The sequence below is a fragment of the Mugil cephalus genome, chromosome 23 (genome assembly GCF_022458985.1).
Source record: "Mugil cephalus isolate CIBA_MC_2020 chromosome 23, CIBA_Mcephalus_1.1, whole genome shotgun sequence".
Taxonomy (NCBI): Eukaryota; Metazoa; Chordata; class Actinopteri; order Mugiliformes; family Mugilidae; genus Mugil; species Mugil cephalus.
The window spans coordinates 10,512,271-10,529,584 of record NC_061792.1 but is presented as its reverse complement, the minus strand read 5'-3'; the positions used below and the strand labels follow the sequence as shown (position 1 = coordinate 10,529,584).

Sequence of the window (17,314 nt, the reverse complement as noted above, 5' to 3'; positions counted from 1 at the left end):
CGAACATGTGACATCTGCAGGCTGACAAGAAGTTCAAACACTTGAGGATTCAAAAAAAAAAAAAAAGAAGAATTATACAAAAATTTGTCCAAGTTAACATGATAAAGGAGATGAACACGAAGGACAATGAAAATCTTGTCCAAGGGTGTCAAAAACACTACTTAATTAGTTTTGGATTATCAAGGATACAAGTCAAATATTGTAAAAAACCTCCCTATTGAACTCAGTTATTTATATATTATATCCCAATTAAAAGCTCTAATCTAATCTAAATCCTTTTAAAGTTATGTTTCAGAGTAGGGTGGTTTAGTAAAAACTTTTGCCGACCGTTAAATGTGCTGTAAAAGGCATTTTATATATTTAAAATCAATAAAACTAAATGTTTATCACCTTAGTGATCAATCTCCAATTTTCTGCTGATATCCCATCATGCATTGCGTCCCTCTGCTTGGCCAACCAGATCCGCTCGGGTAAGTATCTGGATGACGTCAGGACGTAGGAGATGTTGACGTCGCGTTTTATTTTTGGTTGGACAACAGGAAGAAGCGGAAGAGGGGTTAGCTGTTTTAGCGGTTAGCGGTTGTTATCGAAGCAGAGCAGCTTACGAGTTTTTTTCTTGTCCTTTTATTCTTTGGATAAATAGATAAAAGATGTATTTTTATATAATTTTTTTTCCAGGATAAAACTTCTTAAATATTTTTGCACCTACTACTCAAAATATTGTGAAAAAACTACATTAAACTCGTGTTGTCGAACCACGCACCGATCTCAGTTGGAGCCGAACGGAGCCGAACACAGGCCGAAAATTTAGTTGACGTCATCTCGAAGCCGAATGGAGCCGAACGTAGCCGAATATATAGTTGCCTGGTAACGCCTGATACTCACCCGAGCAGATCTGGTACCTACACCTGTAATGACCGTTAGTGGCTAATATGAAACTTAAAAAAACAAACAAAAAAAAACATGATTTTATTTTTTATTTCGTGAACATCACATAAAGACTATTTGTTTCCAAAATCATCACGTTTTAGTAATGTGAAAATTGTAATGGGATAAACGGGAGCCGCGGCAGTCTTACACGTAATGATGCGACAGCAGTGACGTCATTAACTACGCGTCAAACGATGATACCTGGCAGTAGCGTCCGAAAGGTTTTGGGATCTAGCTCACTATATAATATAATGCAACCCTAAATAGGGAGTAAGGGTGAACGATTTTGGTTAAAAACTAATTACTCTAATGGCTGTTCCCATGCTGACAAACCAACATTAGCATGGCTACATAGCCACTGCTAGAAATAAATACTCCTGAACTGATTTGTTGACTTCCTGATTCCTTCTACTATAGCTTTTGTAAAACTGCATTTGGGCATTTAACACTAATTAATAACCGTCAGTCAGGGGTGTGTTTAAACTTGCCTTTAAACAGATGCTACTTTTGACATGATGCGTTAAACGTCACGGCCAAAAGCGACGCTGGGCTCCGAAGTTGCGACACACGCGGGCGGGAGTTGAGGATACGCGGAGAATGTTGTGACATTTCGACAATCTGCACTAGAGGTTGTTGCCCTCTACAAGCCTGATTTCCTGGTGGTCTCCATGCCCTACTGTATACAAGGCTTGTTATTTACACTCCGCTGCAAGTTGTTTTAAATGCACACACACACACACACACACAGTCGAAGCCCATTCATTTATTTTTGATTAACTCTGAATGGAATTTGTCTTTGTGCTTTTGTTTGAAATAATTCTAAACATGAAGTTGGAACCGGTAAAGTTCAGCTTCTCCAATAAAAGCGTAAAAGACAGGCATGAAACAGGCCGGCGTTCTACATTATAGTGACGTGAGAAGGCTTATTTTTCATTCATAAATCCAACTTCCATTATATATGAGAATGCAAGGCGTGTGATGTAGATTATTTATGTGAAATAAATAAATAAATAAAAATACTTGCACACGAATGTACGTGAGGTCGTGCACGGAAGGTCATTCACCGCCGCTGCGTTCAAATGCGGTCGGGGAATCTACAAATAGGATGGTTATGAACACGCAACATGTCTGGATTACACGCGAGGACGTGGTGAGGCTTTTTCATCTCAGATCTAACACTCTCAAGATTCCAGGATGGGAGTAATAACCTCAATAATAACAGTTGATTCCAGTAACTCACATCCAATAATCGACGGAGGTGTTAAAAAGTGTTTTTTTTTTTTTTTTTTTTTACATGTGGTGCATATTTCCACGATTTATTTAGAGCTGGTGCAACACACACAATACCTCCCGTAGTGAGTAAAAGCAGCTGTGCGCTCCCAGCGGGAAATAAATGAATCTTCCCGAACGACGCTGCTGCCACCTTGAGGTGAAACGTGTGAAGCGCGTCAGGTGAAGAAGATGACGGCTGGATTTCTGGGACACGTGTTCCAGTACAAAGGACGGAAGCAGATTATGTTGAACTTTCGTGGAATGCGTGAAAGGGGGGTTCAGGACCCATTCCAGAGGCCGGGGGGCAGGAAACATCAAGTTAGAGATCAGCAGACTTTTATCCGGGCTCGTGTGGGACCTACACATGTTAATATAGGAAGACTGTCACTTGCCACTTTATTAGATACACCTGTTCAATTGCTTGTTAACACAAATAGCTGATCAGCCAATCGCATGGCTGCAATTCAATGCGTCAATATATTGAAGTGACACTGTTAACACGTGATAAATCCACACTACTTTTATGGATTTTGTAAAGACGTGATTATAATGAACATAACAAAACATTTGTTTTACTTTTAAACAAATGTATGCAGGATATATTGTCCCATTTATAATGTGCCTGCTTCAAGACAGCTGTCTGAGAGCCAGGAGTAAGGGTCTATGGGTTTAGGGATTATTACGGCACCATAAGAAGAACTAGGGCAGCGGCTTTGGCAACGCCTTCACCTGGCGTCGAGTGTCAAGGTCCTGCTCCGAGGTTGGTGATCCTTGGCACACCAGCGTACGGTGAGCTCGAGGCTGGGAAAGTACGTCGACCCAGAACGCTGGCGAAGTAGCAGCTGGGAGTATGTAGAAGCTCCATCTTTAGTAGTTTCCTGTGTTGAGCTGGTATTTTTTTCACGACAGGAGCCATCGAATAAGCTCAATGTGCAATAATTCAGTGTCTGCGTACAATAAAAAGGCCCTGGACAGGTTTGACCCAGAGGTTTGAACCCACATGGGAACTATTTATCAACTGTGTCAAGCCTGTACTTTAAACCCGCCCTGCTGCTATTTATTAACTGCACAGAGTTTACACAGGACTTAAACCCATGATGCTGCACCGCTCCACTCTTAATACTTTTCTTTACATCCAAATTTAAAAAATGATAATAATAATGAATCCCTGATATGAGAGGATGGGGCTTTTTATTTTTTTCCCAGTTAGCAACTAAAATAAATAGGTAAAAACATGCTTAGCGTCACATTTAAAGTTTTCTTTGGCTCAGGGTCCAGAATTAAGTGTTATGCTTTTCAAGAGACGTGTGGTAATGAACTAACCAGTCATGTCTTCTTTTTTTTTTTTCCTTATGTTAGTTTCAACTTTCAACATAAATCATTCATCCATAAAAAGAAAGGGTGCATGCAAACGTTTGACTGGTGCTGTGTGTGCAATTACAGAAAGGAATACATATTTGTATATATATATATAATTATGGAAGTGTTGTATGCTCTTCATATATTTAACTTTGTAACTTTCCAAACACTGTCTTGGCCTGCAGCTGTAACATCTAAATTCCAATAAAGTCTGTTCTTATCCAAATTATTATTGTAATTATTATTATGTCACAGTTCCGTGCAATACGAGTCCAGCTTGAGTTGCCGGTAGATGGCGCCCGTGGTCCCATCCCCTTATATTTACAGTCTATATGATCCAGAGCTGCAGGCTGCAGGAGGGTGGTTCCAGGACTTTGGTGCTTTCCTTCCACGCAGCGTGCCCATTGCTGTGAAAACCTCTCACACACTCGGCCCACTGACCCCTCTGTCGGAAAAGGTAACACGTTTTACTGTTATTTGCCTCCTTCTTGTGAATATTCAAATGAAACTTTTAATCAGCGTCGAAAGTTTTTATTTTATTTTATATAAAAAGTTTTTTGTTGTTGTTTGTTTAAACAAGCAAAGGGACCTCGGGTTACTGCACTCTGAAGTCGCGCTCATTGTTGCGCAATTTCGCACAATAAAATCAAAACTGTCCATTTGATTAATTGCAAGTTTGAACTTTTTTTTACACTACAGTTCAGATGTAGGTGCGTAAAATAAACATATATAAAAGAACTACTTTAACACACTGCGGGGTTGTGGAGAAAAAAACTACATGTTGCATTTGAGGGTCGTATTATTGTGTAGGGTATTTGCACCTTTCCCGCTATATTAATTGATGGTGCTCGGATTAATTCACTTCACGAGCCCGGTGGAGTAAATTCCATATGAATGTGGCTGAGTAAAAGCAGATGTTGAACCTTACATAACACTGTGTTGCCTCACCGAGCCGCTGGCGTGTGGTTTGCCCCCCTCCCCTTCCAGCCATGTACCTGTACCTTCTGGGCCTGGTGGTGCTCTACTACCTGTACCGCTGGGTCAAAGAGCTGCCCAGGGTCTCCGACAAGGGCAGCAAGTACGTGTACGTCACGGGCTGCGACTCCGGCTTCGGCAACCTCTTGGCCCGGCACCTGGACAAGCAGGGGTTCAGGGTGATCGCGTCCTGCTACACGGAGAAGGGCGAGGAGGACCTGAGGAAGGCCTGCTCCGGCAACCTGATCACCACGCACCTGGATGTGAGGTCCCAGGAGAGCATCAGCAAGGTGGCGGCGATGATCAAGGAGAAAGTCGGGGGGTGTGGTGAGTGTGGCACTAAAAAAACTAGTGGCAGAATTGTTAAATGTTTAAAATTTAAGTGTATTCTGCTTTTTAATCCTAGGTTTGTGGGCTGTGGTGAACAACGCGGGCGTGGCCGTGCCCTCCGCCCCGTGTGATTGGCTCACCCTAGACGACTACAAATCCATGCTGGACGTGAACCTGAACGGGGTGATCGGCGTGACCCTGAGCGTCCTGCCCCTGATCAAGAAGGCCAGGGGCCGGGTGGTGAACGTGGCCAGCGTGTTCGGGAGGGTCAGCCCCGTCGGGGGCCCGTACACCGTCTCCAAGTACGGCGTGGAGGCGTTCAACGACAGCCTCAGGTGGAGAGACGAGCTTCCGCGCGCGGTGTTTGCGTGCGTCATGTGCGATTGTGCCAAAATGCCTTATTTGCTGACACAATAAAAAAAAAAAAAAAATGTCTTCCTCAGGCTGAACATGATCCCTTTCGGCGTGAAGGTGCTGTGCATCGAGCCGGGCTTCTTCAAAACCAACGTGACTGACAGCAAAATCCTGGGGAGATCCGTTCAAGCGCTGTGGGACAAGCTGCCCCAGGAGACGAGGGACGACTATGGAAGTGATTATGTACAAAGAGGTACGCACGGAGCATTATTTAATACTTTTATGCATTAACCTCCATGCATTTGTTTGGAATATTGTCTTAATTATTATATTATTAAGATCTTTAGATACTTGTGATTAGTAGGACCTAAGACATAGGTCTTCAACAGGTGGCCCGCCACCTCGAAGGCAGGGGTCCTCAACGTTTTTCATGCCCCAGACTGATAAATAGATTAAGATTAAATGTGTTCTGTATTAAACTCTATTAGTGCTATTTATGAATATACATTATTATCATAATTTTGCAAAAAAATATACAAAAAAAATGTCTAATCAACCAAAGATTTTGCGACGCCCCCTGCAGTACCTCCGCGGACCGCCAGGGCACAGGTCATGGTTGCAAGATCTTTGGTTGATTTTTTTTTTTTTGATATACTTTATATACCTTGGCCTGAAAAACAGACCACCTAAGAAGTATAAAAAAAAATAAGCATCATTTGCTTACACGTCATCAATGTGTAAGCAAAATATCAAACTGTTTATTTTAATGCGAAAGCAGAATTGGAAACGACGAACGTCCTAAACTTGTGAATTTGTTAAATTTTCATGTCATGTCAAATTAGAGTTAATTAGAGAGTTAATAAGAATAAATAAACAAGTGTGTTGACCCTTCGCTAACCAGACATGTGTCCCTGTATGAGGACGCAGGGTCTCAGGAGGTTATGGTTGAATTCATGATATTTATATAAATTGTTTTTTTTCCCCCTTCACCTCTAGCTATGACAACAGCGTCAGAAAAACTGGGCCAACTCAGCGACGGGGATCTGATGAAGGTGGTCCACTGCATGGAGCACGCAGTGTCTGCGGTCCACCCTCGCACCCGCTACTCCCCGGGATGGGACGCCAAGCTTTTCTGGCTGCCTCTGTCGTACATGCCGACCCGCGTTTTCGACTACCTGATGCTGAAAGAGAGCATTCCCATCGCAAAGCAGCAGCAGCAGTAACTCATCCTCACAGAACATCAGGAGACAATTTGACTTTGTCGTGCGACTTGATATTAGCAACGCTACACCAGCGCCTTATCTACAATTTACGATTCTGTGTCAACATGCGTCCTTGGAGATAGGTATCTGTGAAGGTTAACACGGAGCAATAAAAGACTGGGTTGCAAAGTTCGCTGCAAGTGTGTCAAAATGCATGGGATCATTAAAACTTTTTAATAAAAAGCCGAAACACAAGAGTAACGCACCGTCTTAGCAAATAGATCAGGAAAGACTGCACCTTCTACCTACAGCTGACGTGATTCAACACAACTTGCAAGGTACACAAGCCAATCACACAAAGGAAAATTCAAATTGAGCAAAGACTTGAATTTTTCCACCCAGTTCTGTTCACAATCTAGGTATAAATAACACCTCTAAGATGTTCTACTGCTCTAAATGAAGTAACTAAGTGCAACTGAAATAAAAAGAATTCCTCCAGTAAAACAATTTCATTACATGGTTTATTATATTCCTCAAGGTTGGTAACCTAGATAATATCCTGGATCACTTCCACCTTGATAAAGACTTTTTTTTTTCCCCCCACACAAGCTGCGTAACAATGTTAAAAATATTCCATAAAACCTGATGTATTGGTTACACCCACATCCCTTCTCATTAACATTCCTTTAAAAGGTTGCAACACCAATTTAACAAAGTTTGAAACAATGCACATAACTCTTTGTCCGCCTTTTATTTCAATACCAACAAGCCGCAACACAGATCAGAAAGCTAAACACGGCTCCAGTGCGCCATCTTGTGGTCAGAGCAGATGAGGACAGCCATGTCTCAACTATTAAAAGGAAATGTACAGTAGACAAGTTTGTTTTTTTTATGTAAAGACAGACGTTTTATTCCATCTTTCATTGGAAACATTAAATAGAACTTTTTTTCTTAAGATGACGAGACAGGTACATTTGCATTTTGACATGTTTTACAAACCAAGTGCTCCTAACTGCAGGACCCCCGCCCCTCCTCTCCTTTTGTTTCAACTCCCCTCAACGTTGTTTGGATGTTTATGAATGCTCCTCGGCCAGTTTCTCGGCTTTCTGGACCACTTCCTCGATAGGGCCGACCATGTAGAAGGCCTGCTCGGGCAGGGGATCGTACTCACCTAGAAGAAAACACACAGAAATATGAGTATCTGATATTGCAGAGGCAGAGTGAGGATCACAAGGGTCTGTGTGCGTACCAGCGAGGATGGCCTTGAAGCCCTTGATGGTTTCCTTGAGGGGCACCAGTTTGCCCAAGTGGCCAGTGAACACCTCGGCCACCTGGAAGGGCTGGGACAGGAAACGCTGGATCTTGCGGGCGCGGGCCACTGTCAGCTTGTCCTCCTCAGACAACTCATCCATACCCAGGATGGCAATGATATCCTGCAGGGATTTGTAGTCCTACAGAAGGAAATGCGGCCCGGTCAGCTCGAGACAAGCTTCGGTTGTAGCTGCAAAAAGTTAAATTGACAATGACGTCACAAACCTGGAGGATTTTCTGCACGCCACGGGCGACGTCGTAGTGCTCGGCACCGACGATGTTGGGGTCCATGATACGGGAGGTGGAGTCCAGGGGGTCCACAGCGGGGTAGATACCCAGCTCAGCGATGGCACGGGACAGCACAGTGGTGGCGTCCAAGTGAGCGAAGGTGGTGGCGGGGGCGGGGTCAGTCAAATCATCAGCGGGCACATAGATGGCCTGAGGACAGAATGGAGATTAGTTGTTTTTTTAACATAATTATATACAATCAAGATATTCTAGCACAGCTGGATTCTTACCTGCACAGATGTGATTGAACCCTTCTTGGTAGTGGTGATTCTCTCCTGCATGGTACCCATGTCAGTGGCCAGAGTGGGCTGGTAACCCACAGCAGAGGGGATACGACCCAGAAGGGCAGACACCTGGGGAGGGAAATAAAAGGAGGCTTTATCAGTATTAAATCTTTTTACACATTTAGGGAAACCTTGGCTGTTGTTGGTATATTTGTGTCACACTGACCTCAGAGCCGGCCTGTGTGAAGCGGAAGATGTTGTCGATGAAGAGCAGCACGTCCTGACCCTCCTGGTCACGGAAGTACTCGGCCACGGTCAGTCCGGTCAGAGCCACTCTGGCACGGGCGCCGGGGGGCTCGTTCATCTGTCCGTACACCAGCGCCACCTAGCAACGACAAGAGCCGCGGTGAGTGGGAGACATCGAACAGAGAGCCGTGGTGGAGTACGCCACTCTGAGTGGCTGCTTTTCACCGTTCTCACCTTGGAGGTGGTGTCCTTCAGGTTGATGACGCCGGACTCAATCATCTCATGGTACAAGTCGTTTCCCTCGCGGGTACGCTCTCCCACGCCGGCAAACACGGAGTAACCACCGTGGGCCTTGGCCACGTTGTTAATCAGCTCCATGATCAACACGGTCTTGCCCACACCAGCACCACCGAACAGACCTGCGACCGTGAGAAGCGCAGGTTAGCTTTACGTCACGTGTGATCAACCCTGCCGGCGAAAAATGTTTTAGCGCGTACCGATCTTTCCTCCCTTGGCGTAGGGGGCCAGCAGGTCCACCACCTTGATGCCCGTCACCAGAATCTCCTGCTCCACGCTCATGTCTGTGAATTCAGGAGCCTCAGCGTGGATAGGGGCGGTCCTGTGAAGACCCAGTAGATGTTTATTTTTTTGCTCACCGTTGAAGTTGATACAAAACGTATGGGGGTATAACTCACTGTTTGGTGGAGATTGGACCCCTCTCATCAATGGGCTCGCCAATCACATTCATAATCCTGCCAAGGGTCTCGGGACCCACTGGGATTCTGATGGGAGCACCGGTGTCCAAAACTTTCTGTCCACGGACCAGACCTTCAGTACCATCCATAGCAATAGTACGCACCGTGTTCTCCCCTGAAAACAGACAGATTTCAGTTCATAATCTGTTTATGAAGTATATGAAACTCCTTCTAGTGCTTATGAGCGGCGGAGATCAAACTCACCAAGATGCTGAGCCACCTCCAGGACTAGCCTGGACTCCCTGCCGGCGACTTCCAGGGCGTTGAGGATGGGAGGGAGGCCCTCGTCGAACTGGACGTCGACGACGGCACCGATGACGGCCACAATGCGCCCGGTGGCGACGCTGGCGGCGGCGGCAGGTGCGGCATATTCTCTGCCTGCAGAAGGAACCCAGACAGCGGTCATTCATTCATCCACGCGTGCATGCTGTGCGTGCCGTGACCTTGTTTTGTTGCACGGGGAAGCTGCACCGTGTTCACAGGAAGCCACGGGGAGAGAGGAGAGTCAAAATGTCTGGACGCTACGTCTCAATGTCAAGCGATTGTTGTGGTGTATTCTTTGAGAAATATAACGTAGCAGGGGTCCCAAAAGCAAAACAATACGAAAATGTGCGACAAGCATAAGCGGATTTTGATGGGGGCGAGCCAATAACAAATTTCTTGACAACACAAAGTGACAGGTGAACGAAGCTAACGTCGCTAACGCTACAACCTTAAAACAAACCTCTAAAGTCAGTTGAGTTTATAACACTTTCGCTGCAATTTGTGTAAACTGTGTGTAAGCTTTGCAGACCGCCTAACCTTGCCAATGTGCAACTTGTAATGCTAACTTTAGCCGCGGCTGTGCAGCCTCATGTCATTACTCAGAGGTCATTCCTGCTAGCGCAAGAAAAAAATGCAGCCAGGCCTTTTTTAAACGTACAACACACGTCAACAAGAGCGTGCGTACACACACGTATCATTATTATATCTTGGAGTAGCTCAAACGAAGTTCAAATTTGACATTTTGTTATTGAGGCCTGCTACGCCACCGCACAGGGCAGCCGGCGTGTTGCTAGTTAGCATTAGCACGGCCGCTGCCCTCTTGTGACAGGCGCGGTAAATGCGTTATTAAAGACGAAACAAAACGCCAGGCACCGAAGACTCACGCGAAAGGACGGCTGGGGATCCGATGAGAGCCTTCAAGGGCTGGGCCCCAGGCTTGAGAGCCTGCAGAGCCCCGGTGCAGCAGCGTCCCACAGCTCCCAACATTGTCAAAATGGCTGAAGGTGGAAAGAGACGGAGACGCTGAGGCTTTATAATGAATGACCGCTGAGGCCAACTGCGCCTGCGTGCAACGTAAAGAGGACTGCACACGCATGCGCAGTAGGCGAGCGCGGCCAGCTGACATTCTGTCCTCCACGGAGAGAGAGAGGGAGAGAGCTGCGTGTTTGACAGCAAATGTGACTCTTCTCTGAATGACAGTTCAAACAAAAGGCTGCGCACAACTCAAGTTGTGATTTAAAGCTGTGATAATAGTTGTTGTTGAGCTGCATGAGAGCAGAGGCGTAAACATCAAAATGTCCCATATCAACGGGGGCACCCTGTGACATTTGTTGTTCGGTTTAGGTCATTAGCAGTGCCCTCAGTCCCCCATACGAAAAGGATTCATGTCCAGCCTGACTGAAAACAACAAGAACAGGCCTGTTTTTACAGAACTGGAATAATAAAGTATAATCCATCATGATGCTATTTCACTTAAACACGTTTTTTTGTTTGGTTTTTGGTTTTTGAAAGAGCATTAACTTCTTATGCTCTATTGTAACTTATACTTCACTAGTCAACTAGCTAAATTTCAAGAGATTTTTAGACATTTGAAGGTTATTTATAACTTTTCAGAGTAAGAATTTGCATACAGAATAACAATAAACCCATGTAAGCATGCATACACTTCTACACCTCTATAATAATAATAAACCTTTTTGATTGATTTTTTAATCAAATGCATAAAAAAAAAACATTCATAAAATGACACTGCACTAAAAAGTTCTACCTGGTTAAATGTGAAACATGCGTCTGCAGCATACAGGTCCATCATACCTCGTGATGCAGACGCTCAGCTCCTCTAGGAAGTACACAGGTAACTAATGTGCTTCATACGTCTATAAATATGTGAATAAAAGACTAGTGACGGTGCACACTGAAGAAAGTTGCTCTATTCCCCAAGAAAGAAAAAGTGTCAGAACATAAATCTGATGTCCTGGCCAATTAATCACTCCGCAAACCCTCCCCCTCTGGACTCCTGGGAACCCCCCTGGTCTAGACGAGGCAAAGCTGTGTCCCATTTCCGCTGCATACTAGTCCTAGGCAGGTTGGCGCAGTATCCAGACTTTTAAGAGCACGGTAGCGTTAAGGAAGCAGAGGAGCTGCACCATACACTCAACGAGCTGCACAGGGGTGGAAGGTATTAAAAGAAACTAGGGTCAGTGATGATGACACAGGTGAAGAAACACACTGGGAAACAAGCACAATCTTTTCCTGCAAGTACATACTTTACTCATCTTCTTATATTACCAGAAGATATAGTCCTTACCGTATACAGCTTGTATGTAGGATGGAATTAGGCCAGAGCCCTAGCGCGCACTGTAGGCCAATCATATTTACACCAGAGGGCGCTGTTGTACCAGAAGAGACAGAGTGAGCGGGTTTTCTTTTTGTGCAAGAGTAGGCATTTGTACTGTATGCCTTTTAGTGCATGCACGCATACCTTTTCCTTTTAGACAGGTTATATCTCCCATTCAGTTCAAAGCAGTAAAAAGAATCTGGCTTCATGCACTGATCTTTTTCCTCAGGAAATTAAACCACTGAACTTTTATCTTTTGCAAATTAAAACCATGTCAGGGGTTAGCGAAACTGTCCACTAATTCATTCTTTAAAATGTCAGAGGCAGACGTCATCCTTTATTATTATACACACATAAAATGTAATTATTATCCTGACTCTGCACTATACAGATCATAACTGCATGTGAGATAAATTCAGTCTTAAATAGGAGATTAATTTGGATTTACTTTAATACACACCTACTGTTTTTGATGTCGCTTGAAGTGACTAGACGAGACTTGGCATCGCTCCCCGTACCCACAGATGACTATCTGACCATCTGCAGGAATCTCTGCTAGTCTGAATTCGCCTGCGAAAACACGGCAGCACCCCGATCATCCCTCAAAGTAAAGTCTCAGAATGAGTGATGACTGAGGGCTTTTTTTATTTTGTTGTCTTTGAGTTATCGCAGAGTGCCAGCACACAAATCAGTTATAAATTTCTCTGCCATTTAGTCAGTGGAATAATGCTGAGGTCATTTGGCAAGTGTGTGGAGGAAGCGTGTCGTGCAGCTATCTAGTTGAATGAGTTCATAACACAGACACAAGAACGGTCTTGTTCCTCGCGATCCGGGGCGGTTACTATTTAAACAGATCTGCTTCATCGGGAATCGGGAGAAAAGTCTGATGATCCTCGTTGTGGGGTTTACAGCAGACTCTGTTTTCTATTTGAATCCATTAACCTTTATTAACTTAAAGCTTTGGTAAATGTTATCCTATTCCAAACCAAGGCCGCAGAGGTAAACCCTGACGCTGTTATGAGGATATAACGATATATCTTTAATTCTGGACTTCATAAAGAGATGAGAGTGATGAGAACATGCTTCTTCTTTTTTTTTCCATTTCTGGTTCTGGTTTCCAGTTCTTTTTAGCCCTGCCAGCAACACAGATCTAGGAGACGGCTGCATAGGCTGGAAATCACAAATATTCATGACTTCCAGATTTCCTCTTATTCTCAGACAATTATGTCTCCGCGATTGTTGGAAGGACTGGGATGAAATGTGGTTCAGACGCTCATGTTGCCCTCAGGAGAAAACTGTGATCCCTTCACTTATAATGCCACCGTCAGGTCAAATACTGTACGACCATACGTCTGCAAAATGAATATCACCGTCAATTCAAATTGAGGTTAAATGTTCTTGATGTTCCCTTCAGGGGGTACTGTGATAGCTGGTGTCCCCCTGACTTGTTCAGCTAGATTATTTGCTGCCATTAAATGGAATTCATGAGATGATTTCAAGTGGAAACATCTGCCGTAAATTGTACGAACTACTGCTGCTGCAAATCCACTTGGTGAAAAAAATAAAACCCTCTAACTGTGTAAATACAAAACTAATAATAATTAGCAAATTTTAGCGTCAGACAACATCAGCTTTCAGCATGTAAGCATGTTATTACAGCAGATTCACAGCAGCCTACGCATGTTAGCATGTTAGCGTGTTAGCATGCTACTGCGTAGCACAGCACAGCCTCTGCTAGATGTCAGCTCTTGTGCAGGAATCTACCCGACGTCTTCCCCGTACATGACTGGCCTACACCGCTGCTGCTAATGTTGTAAGTAGAGGCTGGAAGGATGACAAATGTATGAACTTTGGGTCAGTCACACTTGTTGTGGTCTGCGTCACCATGACATATTTACACAGCGGTGCATGTCAGGCTAAAATGTTGAACATCTTCAACGATTTTCTGGCCAAGGACGCCACACTATCACTATTATTATTATTCTGCATTCAATATTAGGCTAATCAAATAATACACAGGTTCAAATATTCATTTTCAAACATGTGCAACAGTAGGGTGTTTGAGGGGGAAAATTGTGGGGCAAAATTTACAAATAAAATATATAAAAATGTCTAATCAACCAAGGACCCCCTGTTGAAGACCTATTGGATAGGGCAGGGGTCTTCAATGTTTTTCAGGCCAAGGACCCCCAAACTAATGGAGAGTTTAAGTTTAGATATTTAAAAAGAAATACATTTGTGGGGGGAAAACTAAAAATATATATATATATATAAAAAATGTCTAATCAACCAAAGACATTGCGACTCCTCTGCAGTACCTCTACGTACCCTCTAGGGGTCGCAGACCCCCGTTGAATTCCTACGGGCTCTGGCATAGGTTACGGAGATTCATGCATACAGAAAATAAAGTGAATTTTACGATGAGCAACCAAAGCTAAAAACATTGTTCCATCATCCCTGTTGGGCTCATTGATGTCACGAATGAGGTTGTTTGGAATAAACACTGATTTGATGAAAACTTCCAAATGTCGCGTGTCTCGCCCACGACCCGGCAACAAGTGTCAGACATCAGCTTGTAGGGACAAATCAGCAGCTTCCACTGAAAATGCGCGGTAGTTTGTCGATCTCTCACTGCTAGTGTGAACGCACCATGAGGTCTGACCCCCTGAGAGGTCGGTGGACGACGAAATTGACCAATTTTACGCTGTAAAGCCGTCTTTTAACGGTGCGTTCACACCACGAGCGAGAAAAGCTACGGCGCGGCCTGCGTTGTGAAGGACGTAGTCGCTGCGATGCTTCACAGTTTAAGTCACAATCCTGTGGTACGCATTAACATTTCCACAGTAAAGATTATTTTCAGCTCTCCGCCAAACCACACTGGTATGAAAGCTTGTCGGGACAAATGTGTGTTTCGTACCCCTGGGTAGTCTCACAAAAGCGTGAACTGATGCGACACCCGAGAGCCTCGGATGTCGGGCGTCTTCTCCTCGGTTTCTCTAACCACACGTTTGAAGAACAAGCATTATCTTGTAAAAACAGTGGTTAAGCCAAAGTCACATGAAAGATAGCCGGAGGGGTTGTGGAGTATCAAAGAGCTAAGTGGTCGTTTCCGCACTGTCATAAAGGAAAGACCTCTTGTTTTTTTTTTTGTTTGCTTTTTTTTTATGCCACACAGGTATTCACGGAAACTATTTACTCATTAAATTCAATTGTATGGCATTACATAGAAACATGACATGCCCTGCTCTTTGTTGGTGTTCTGCTCAGATCATCACTGTGCTCTTTGAGGCTGCACAACCTTTATTCATTTAGTTCCACACTCTGAATGAGCGTGTCACCTAATTGCCGGGCAGTTTAGAGACACGCTGGGGTCTGCTTTTTAGTAGACCTTTCGGCAAAGTTAATGCACACTTTTAAATGCGGCAGGAGGAACGTCTGGGCTCATTATTTTAGAGCTCCAGCTGTGAAATAAATCAGGAAAGTGAGAACCATAGACTTTTACAGAAGCATTGCTTGGATTTTGAGAAGTTTCCTTTCTGAAAATGGTGGTTTCCCTTTTATTTTTGCAAAGCCAATGCTAGCCTGAGTCCTGGTTTTGCCAAAGAGTGGGTCGCCAAGCTACAAAAAGCACAAACTAGCACCAAACAGATAATAAAATGAGTAATTTGAAGGAGATTTAAGTAGCTCCGTCTTTTAAAGGCGGCATTCTTGAGTGACAGCGCGCCTTCCCCTGCTTTAAGTCATACAGTGGCAGTAAAAAGAAAACTCACGCCGTCATCCCTGTTGCAGAGTTATATGATTCCGGTTCCAGCTTTTTATGGTTGCAGACGGTCTTATGGGGTTTTTAAGACTCTTCTGATCCGGGACTACACAGGAATTATGAGGCTGAAATGTGCACGCACCAGGTTTCAATGAACAGTGAGCTGATTCTGAGGAGGTTTCACATTTAGTTTAATGAGAAAGCGATGATTCTAGAGATGTATTATACGTGTGTTTACCTGTAAATATTACAGTAACAGTGTTTTGGTAATAATTTACCTCCCCCCGACTCCTTAAAATTTATGTTTACAGTAATTCACGCCATTAGCAAGAAAAACAAATGACTGCTCTGAGTGTTTTCACAGGTGAATCATGGTTCGCTGCTTTTGAAGGATGTGCTGCCTTAAGGTATGGATGTCCAATCCACGTTTTTTTTTTTTTTTTTCCGTCCTCCCAGGTTGCTCCGAGGGCGAGGTTCTGGAGACACAATTTAAATGAAACATAAATAAAACATGCTTTGGCACAGCCGAGTCACTGTTTTCGCGATAACACCGGATCAGATGCATTCACGCTATGGGAATTGGGTTGTTTGCGCCGGCGAATCCGCGAGATAATGATCCCGTAGCTGCGCTGTTCCGCTTGGCTTCATGGAGATAAGATGTATACTGGAACCAGCCAACAGGGGGCGATCAGGATAATTTGCAATAACATAATAGGACTTGCGTATCCGTTTACTAAAATATGTTGGATTCGAGTTAATGTGTATTTAAAGACATTTAAGTTTGTGGGGGAAAATTAAAAAAAAATATATATATATATATATTAAAAAAATGTCTCATCAACCAAAGAAATTGCGACCCCTGCAGTACCTCGGCGGATCCCCTAGGGGTCGCGGACCCCCTGTTGAAGATCTGTGATTTTTAGAGTATGGAGCTTTGTGACTGTCAGACTGTGATGGCAGAAACGAAGTTTAGAAATAAAATTGAGCGTGTTTTTTTTTGTTTGTTTGTTTGTTTTTGCATCACATAGCATGAGCTAGCGTAAAGTGGGCGGGGCTAAAGACATATACTGGAACCAGCCAACAGGGGGCGATCAGGATCATTTGCAGTAACATAATAGGACTTATGAAGCTGGTAGTTCAGACTCTCATAGTCATTCTTTAATTCGAATCGTGTGCCTGATGACGGAGCTGCATTTTGAAATAGCATGCGCACACAAATCACTTCCCGATGCCGCTCCGATAATACGCACAGAGCAAAAACACATCCCAGGACTGCAACTTTGAAGCTGGTTCAAACTTCAAACGGTACTTGGTCGAGGGGTGTCCATAAGTAGAGCGGGGACAGCTGCTTGGCACTGCCCCCTAGTGGACAGAAATAATGAACTCAAGAAAGCTAAGAGCTAAGAGCCTGTAAATGCTAAAATAGTTTATGGTGAACCTACTGTCCACTATTTCCCTAATTGTCCATCCTCCACTGGCAAATAAAGTCACCAAAAAGGGAAAATAATTTATTATTTGTGAATTAATTAATTCAACTTAATTTATTTGTTTTTGAACAAAAGAAAAGCTGCATTGTTTTTTTCTTACATACACAATCCATATGGTTTTTATTAAACCTTACAATAAAGCATTCTCAGAGCACTGTCTACAAATACAGCATGTTCTGTACAATAATCCCTCATGACAGAAGAAAAAGAGAAAGGGCA

General features: G+C 43.9%; 2 protein-coding genes across 2 annotated transcripts; one reads left to right on the top strand and one right to left on the bottom strand.

The window, feature by feature from the left end:
• Positions 1 to 3,876: 3,876 nt before the first annotated feature.
• Positions 3,877 to 6,614, top strand: LOC125000811 (retinol dehydrogenase 7-like). Its single transcript, XM_047576501.1, has 5 exons — positions 3,877 to 4,018; positions 4,549 to 4,863; positions 4,943 to 5,201; positions 5,310 to 5,473; positions 6,217 to 6,614. Exons 2-5 carry the CDS (start codon positions 4,551 to 4,553, stop codon positions 6,441 to 6,443), a joined length of 963 nt encoding a protein of 320 aa, XP_047432457.1. The 5' UTR covers positions 3,877 to 4,018; positions 4,549 to 4,550; the 3' UTR covers positions 6,444 to 6,614.
• A 544-nt stretch (positions 6,615 to 7,158) lies between these two features.
• Positions 7,159 to 10,563, bottom strand: LOC125000789 (ATP synthase subunit beta, mitochondrial). Its single transcript, XM_047576475.1, has 10 exons — positions 10,395 to 10,563; positions 9,451 to 9,624; positions 9,187 to 9,361; positions 8,989 to 9,110; positions 8,726 to 8,910; positions 8,472 to 8,630; positions 8,252 to 8,374; positions 7,959 to 8,171; positions 7,672 to 7,873; positions 7,159 to 7,593 (listed from the first exon to the last, which is right to left on the bottom strand). The coding sequence occupies exons 1-10, from the start codon at positions 10,495 to 10,497 to the stop codon at positions 7,496 to 7,498; spliced, it is 1,554 nt and encodes a 517-aa protein (XP_047432431.1). The 5' UTR covers positions 10,498 to 10,563; the 3' UTR covers positions 7,159 to 7,495.
• Positions 10,564 to 17,314: the final 6,751 nt, after the last annotated feature.

Bases quoted from the DNA above. Each gene is read 5' to 3' on its own strand.
- LOC125000811 (XM_047576501.1), top strand. From the start codon at position 4,551: ATGTACCTGTACCTTCTGGGCCTGGTGGTGCTCTACTACCTGTACCGC. The intron at 4,864-4,942 runs GTGAGTGTGGCA...TTTTAATCCTAG, and splicing joins GGAGAAAGTCGGGGGGTGTG to GTTTGTGGGCTGTGGTGAAC. The intron at 5,202-5,309 runs GTGGAGAGACGA...TGTCTTCCTCAG, and splicing joins GCGTTCAACGACAGCCTCAG to GCTGAACATGATCCCTTTCG.
- LOC125000789 (XM_047576475.1), bottom strand. From the start codon at position 10,497: ATGTTGGGAGCTGTGGGACGCTGCTGCACCGGGGCTCTGCAGGCTCTC. The intron at 9,625-10,394 runs GTGAGTCTTCGG...TTCCTTCTGCAG, and splicing joins ATCCCCAGCCGTCCTTTCGC to GCAGAGAATATGCCGCACCT. The intron at 9,362-9,450 runs GTGAGTTTGATC...GTCTGTTTTCAG, and splicing joins GGAGGTGGCTCAGCATCTTG to GGGAGAACACGGTGCGTACT.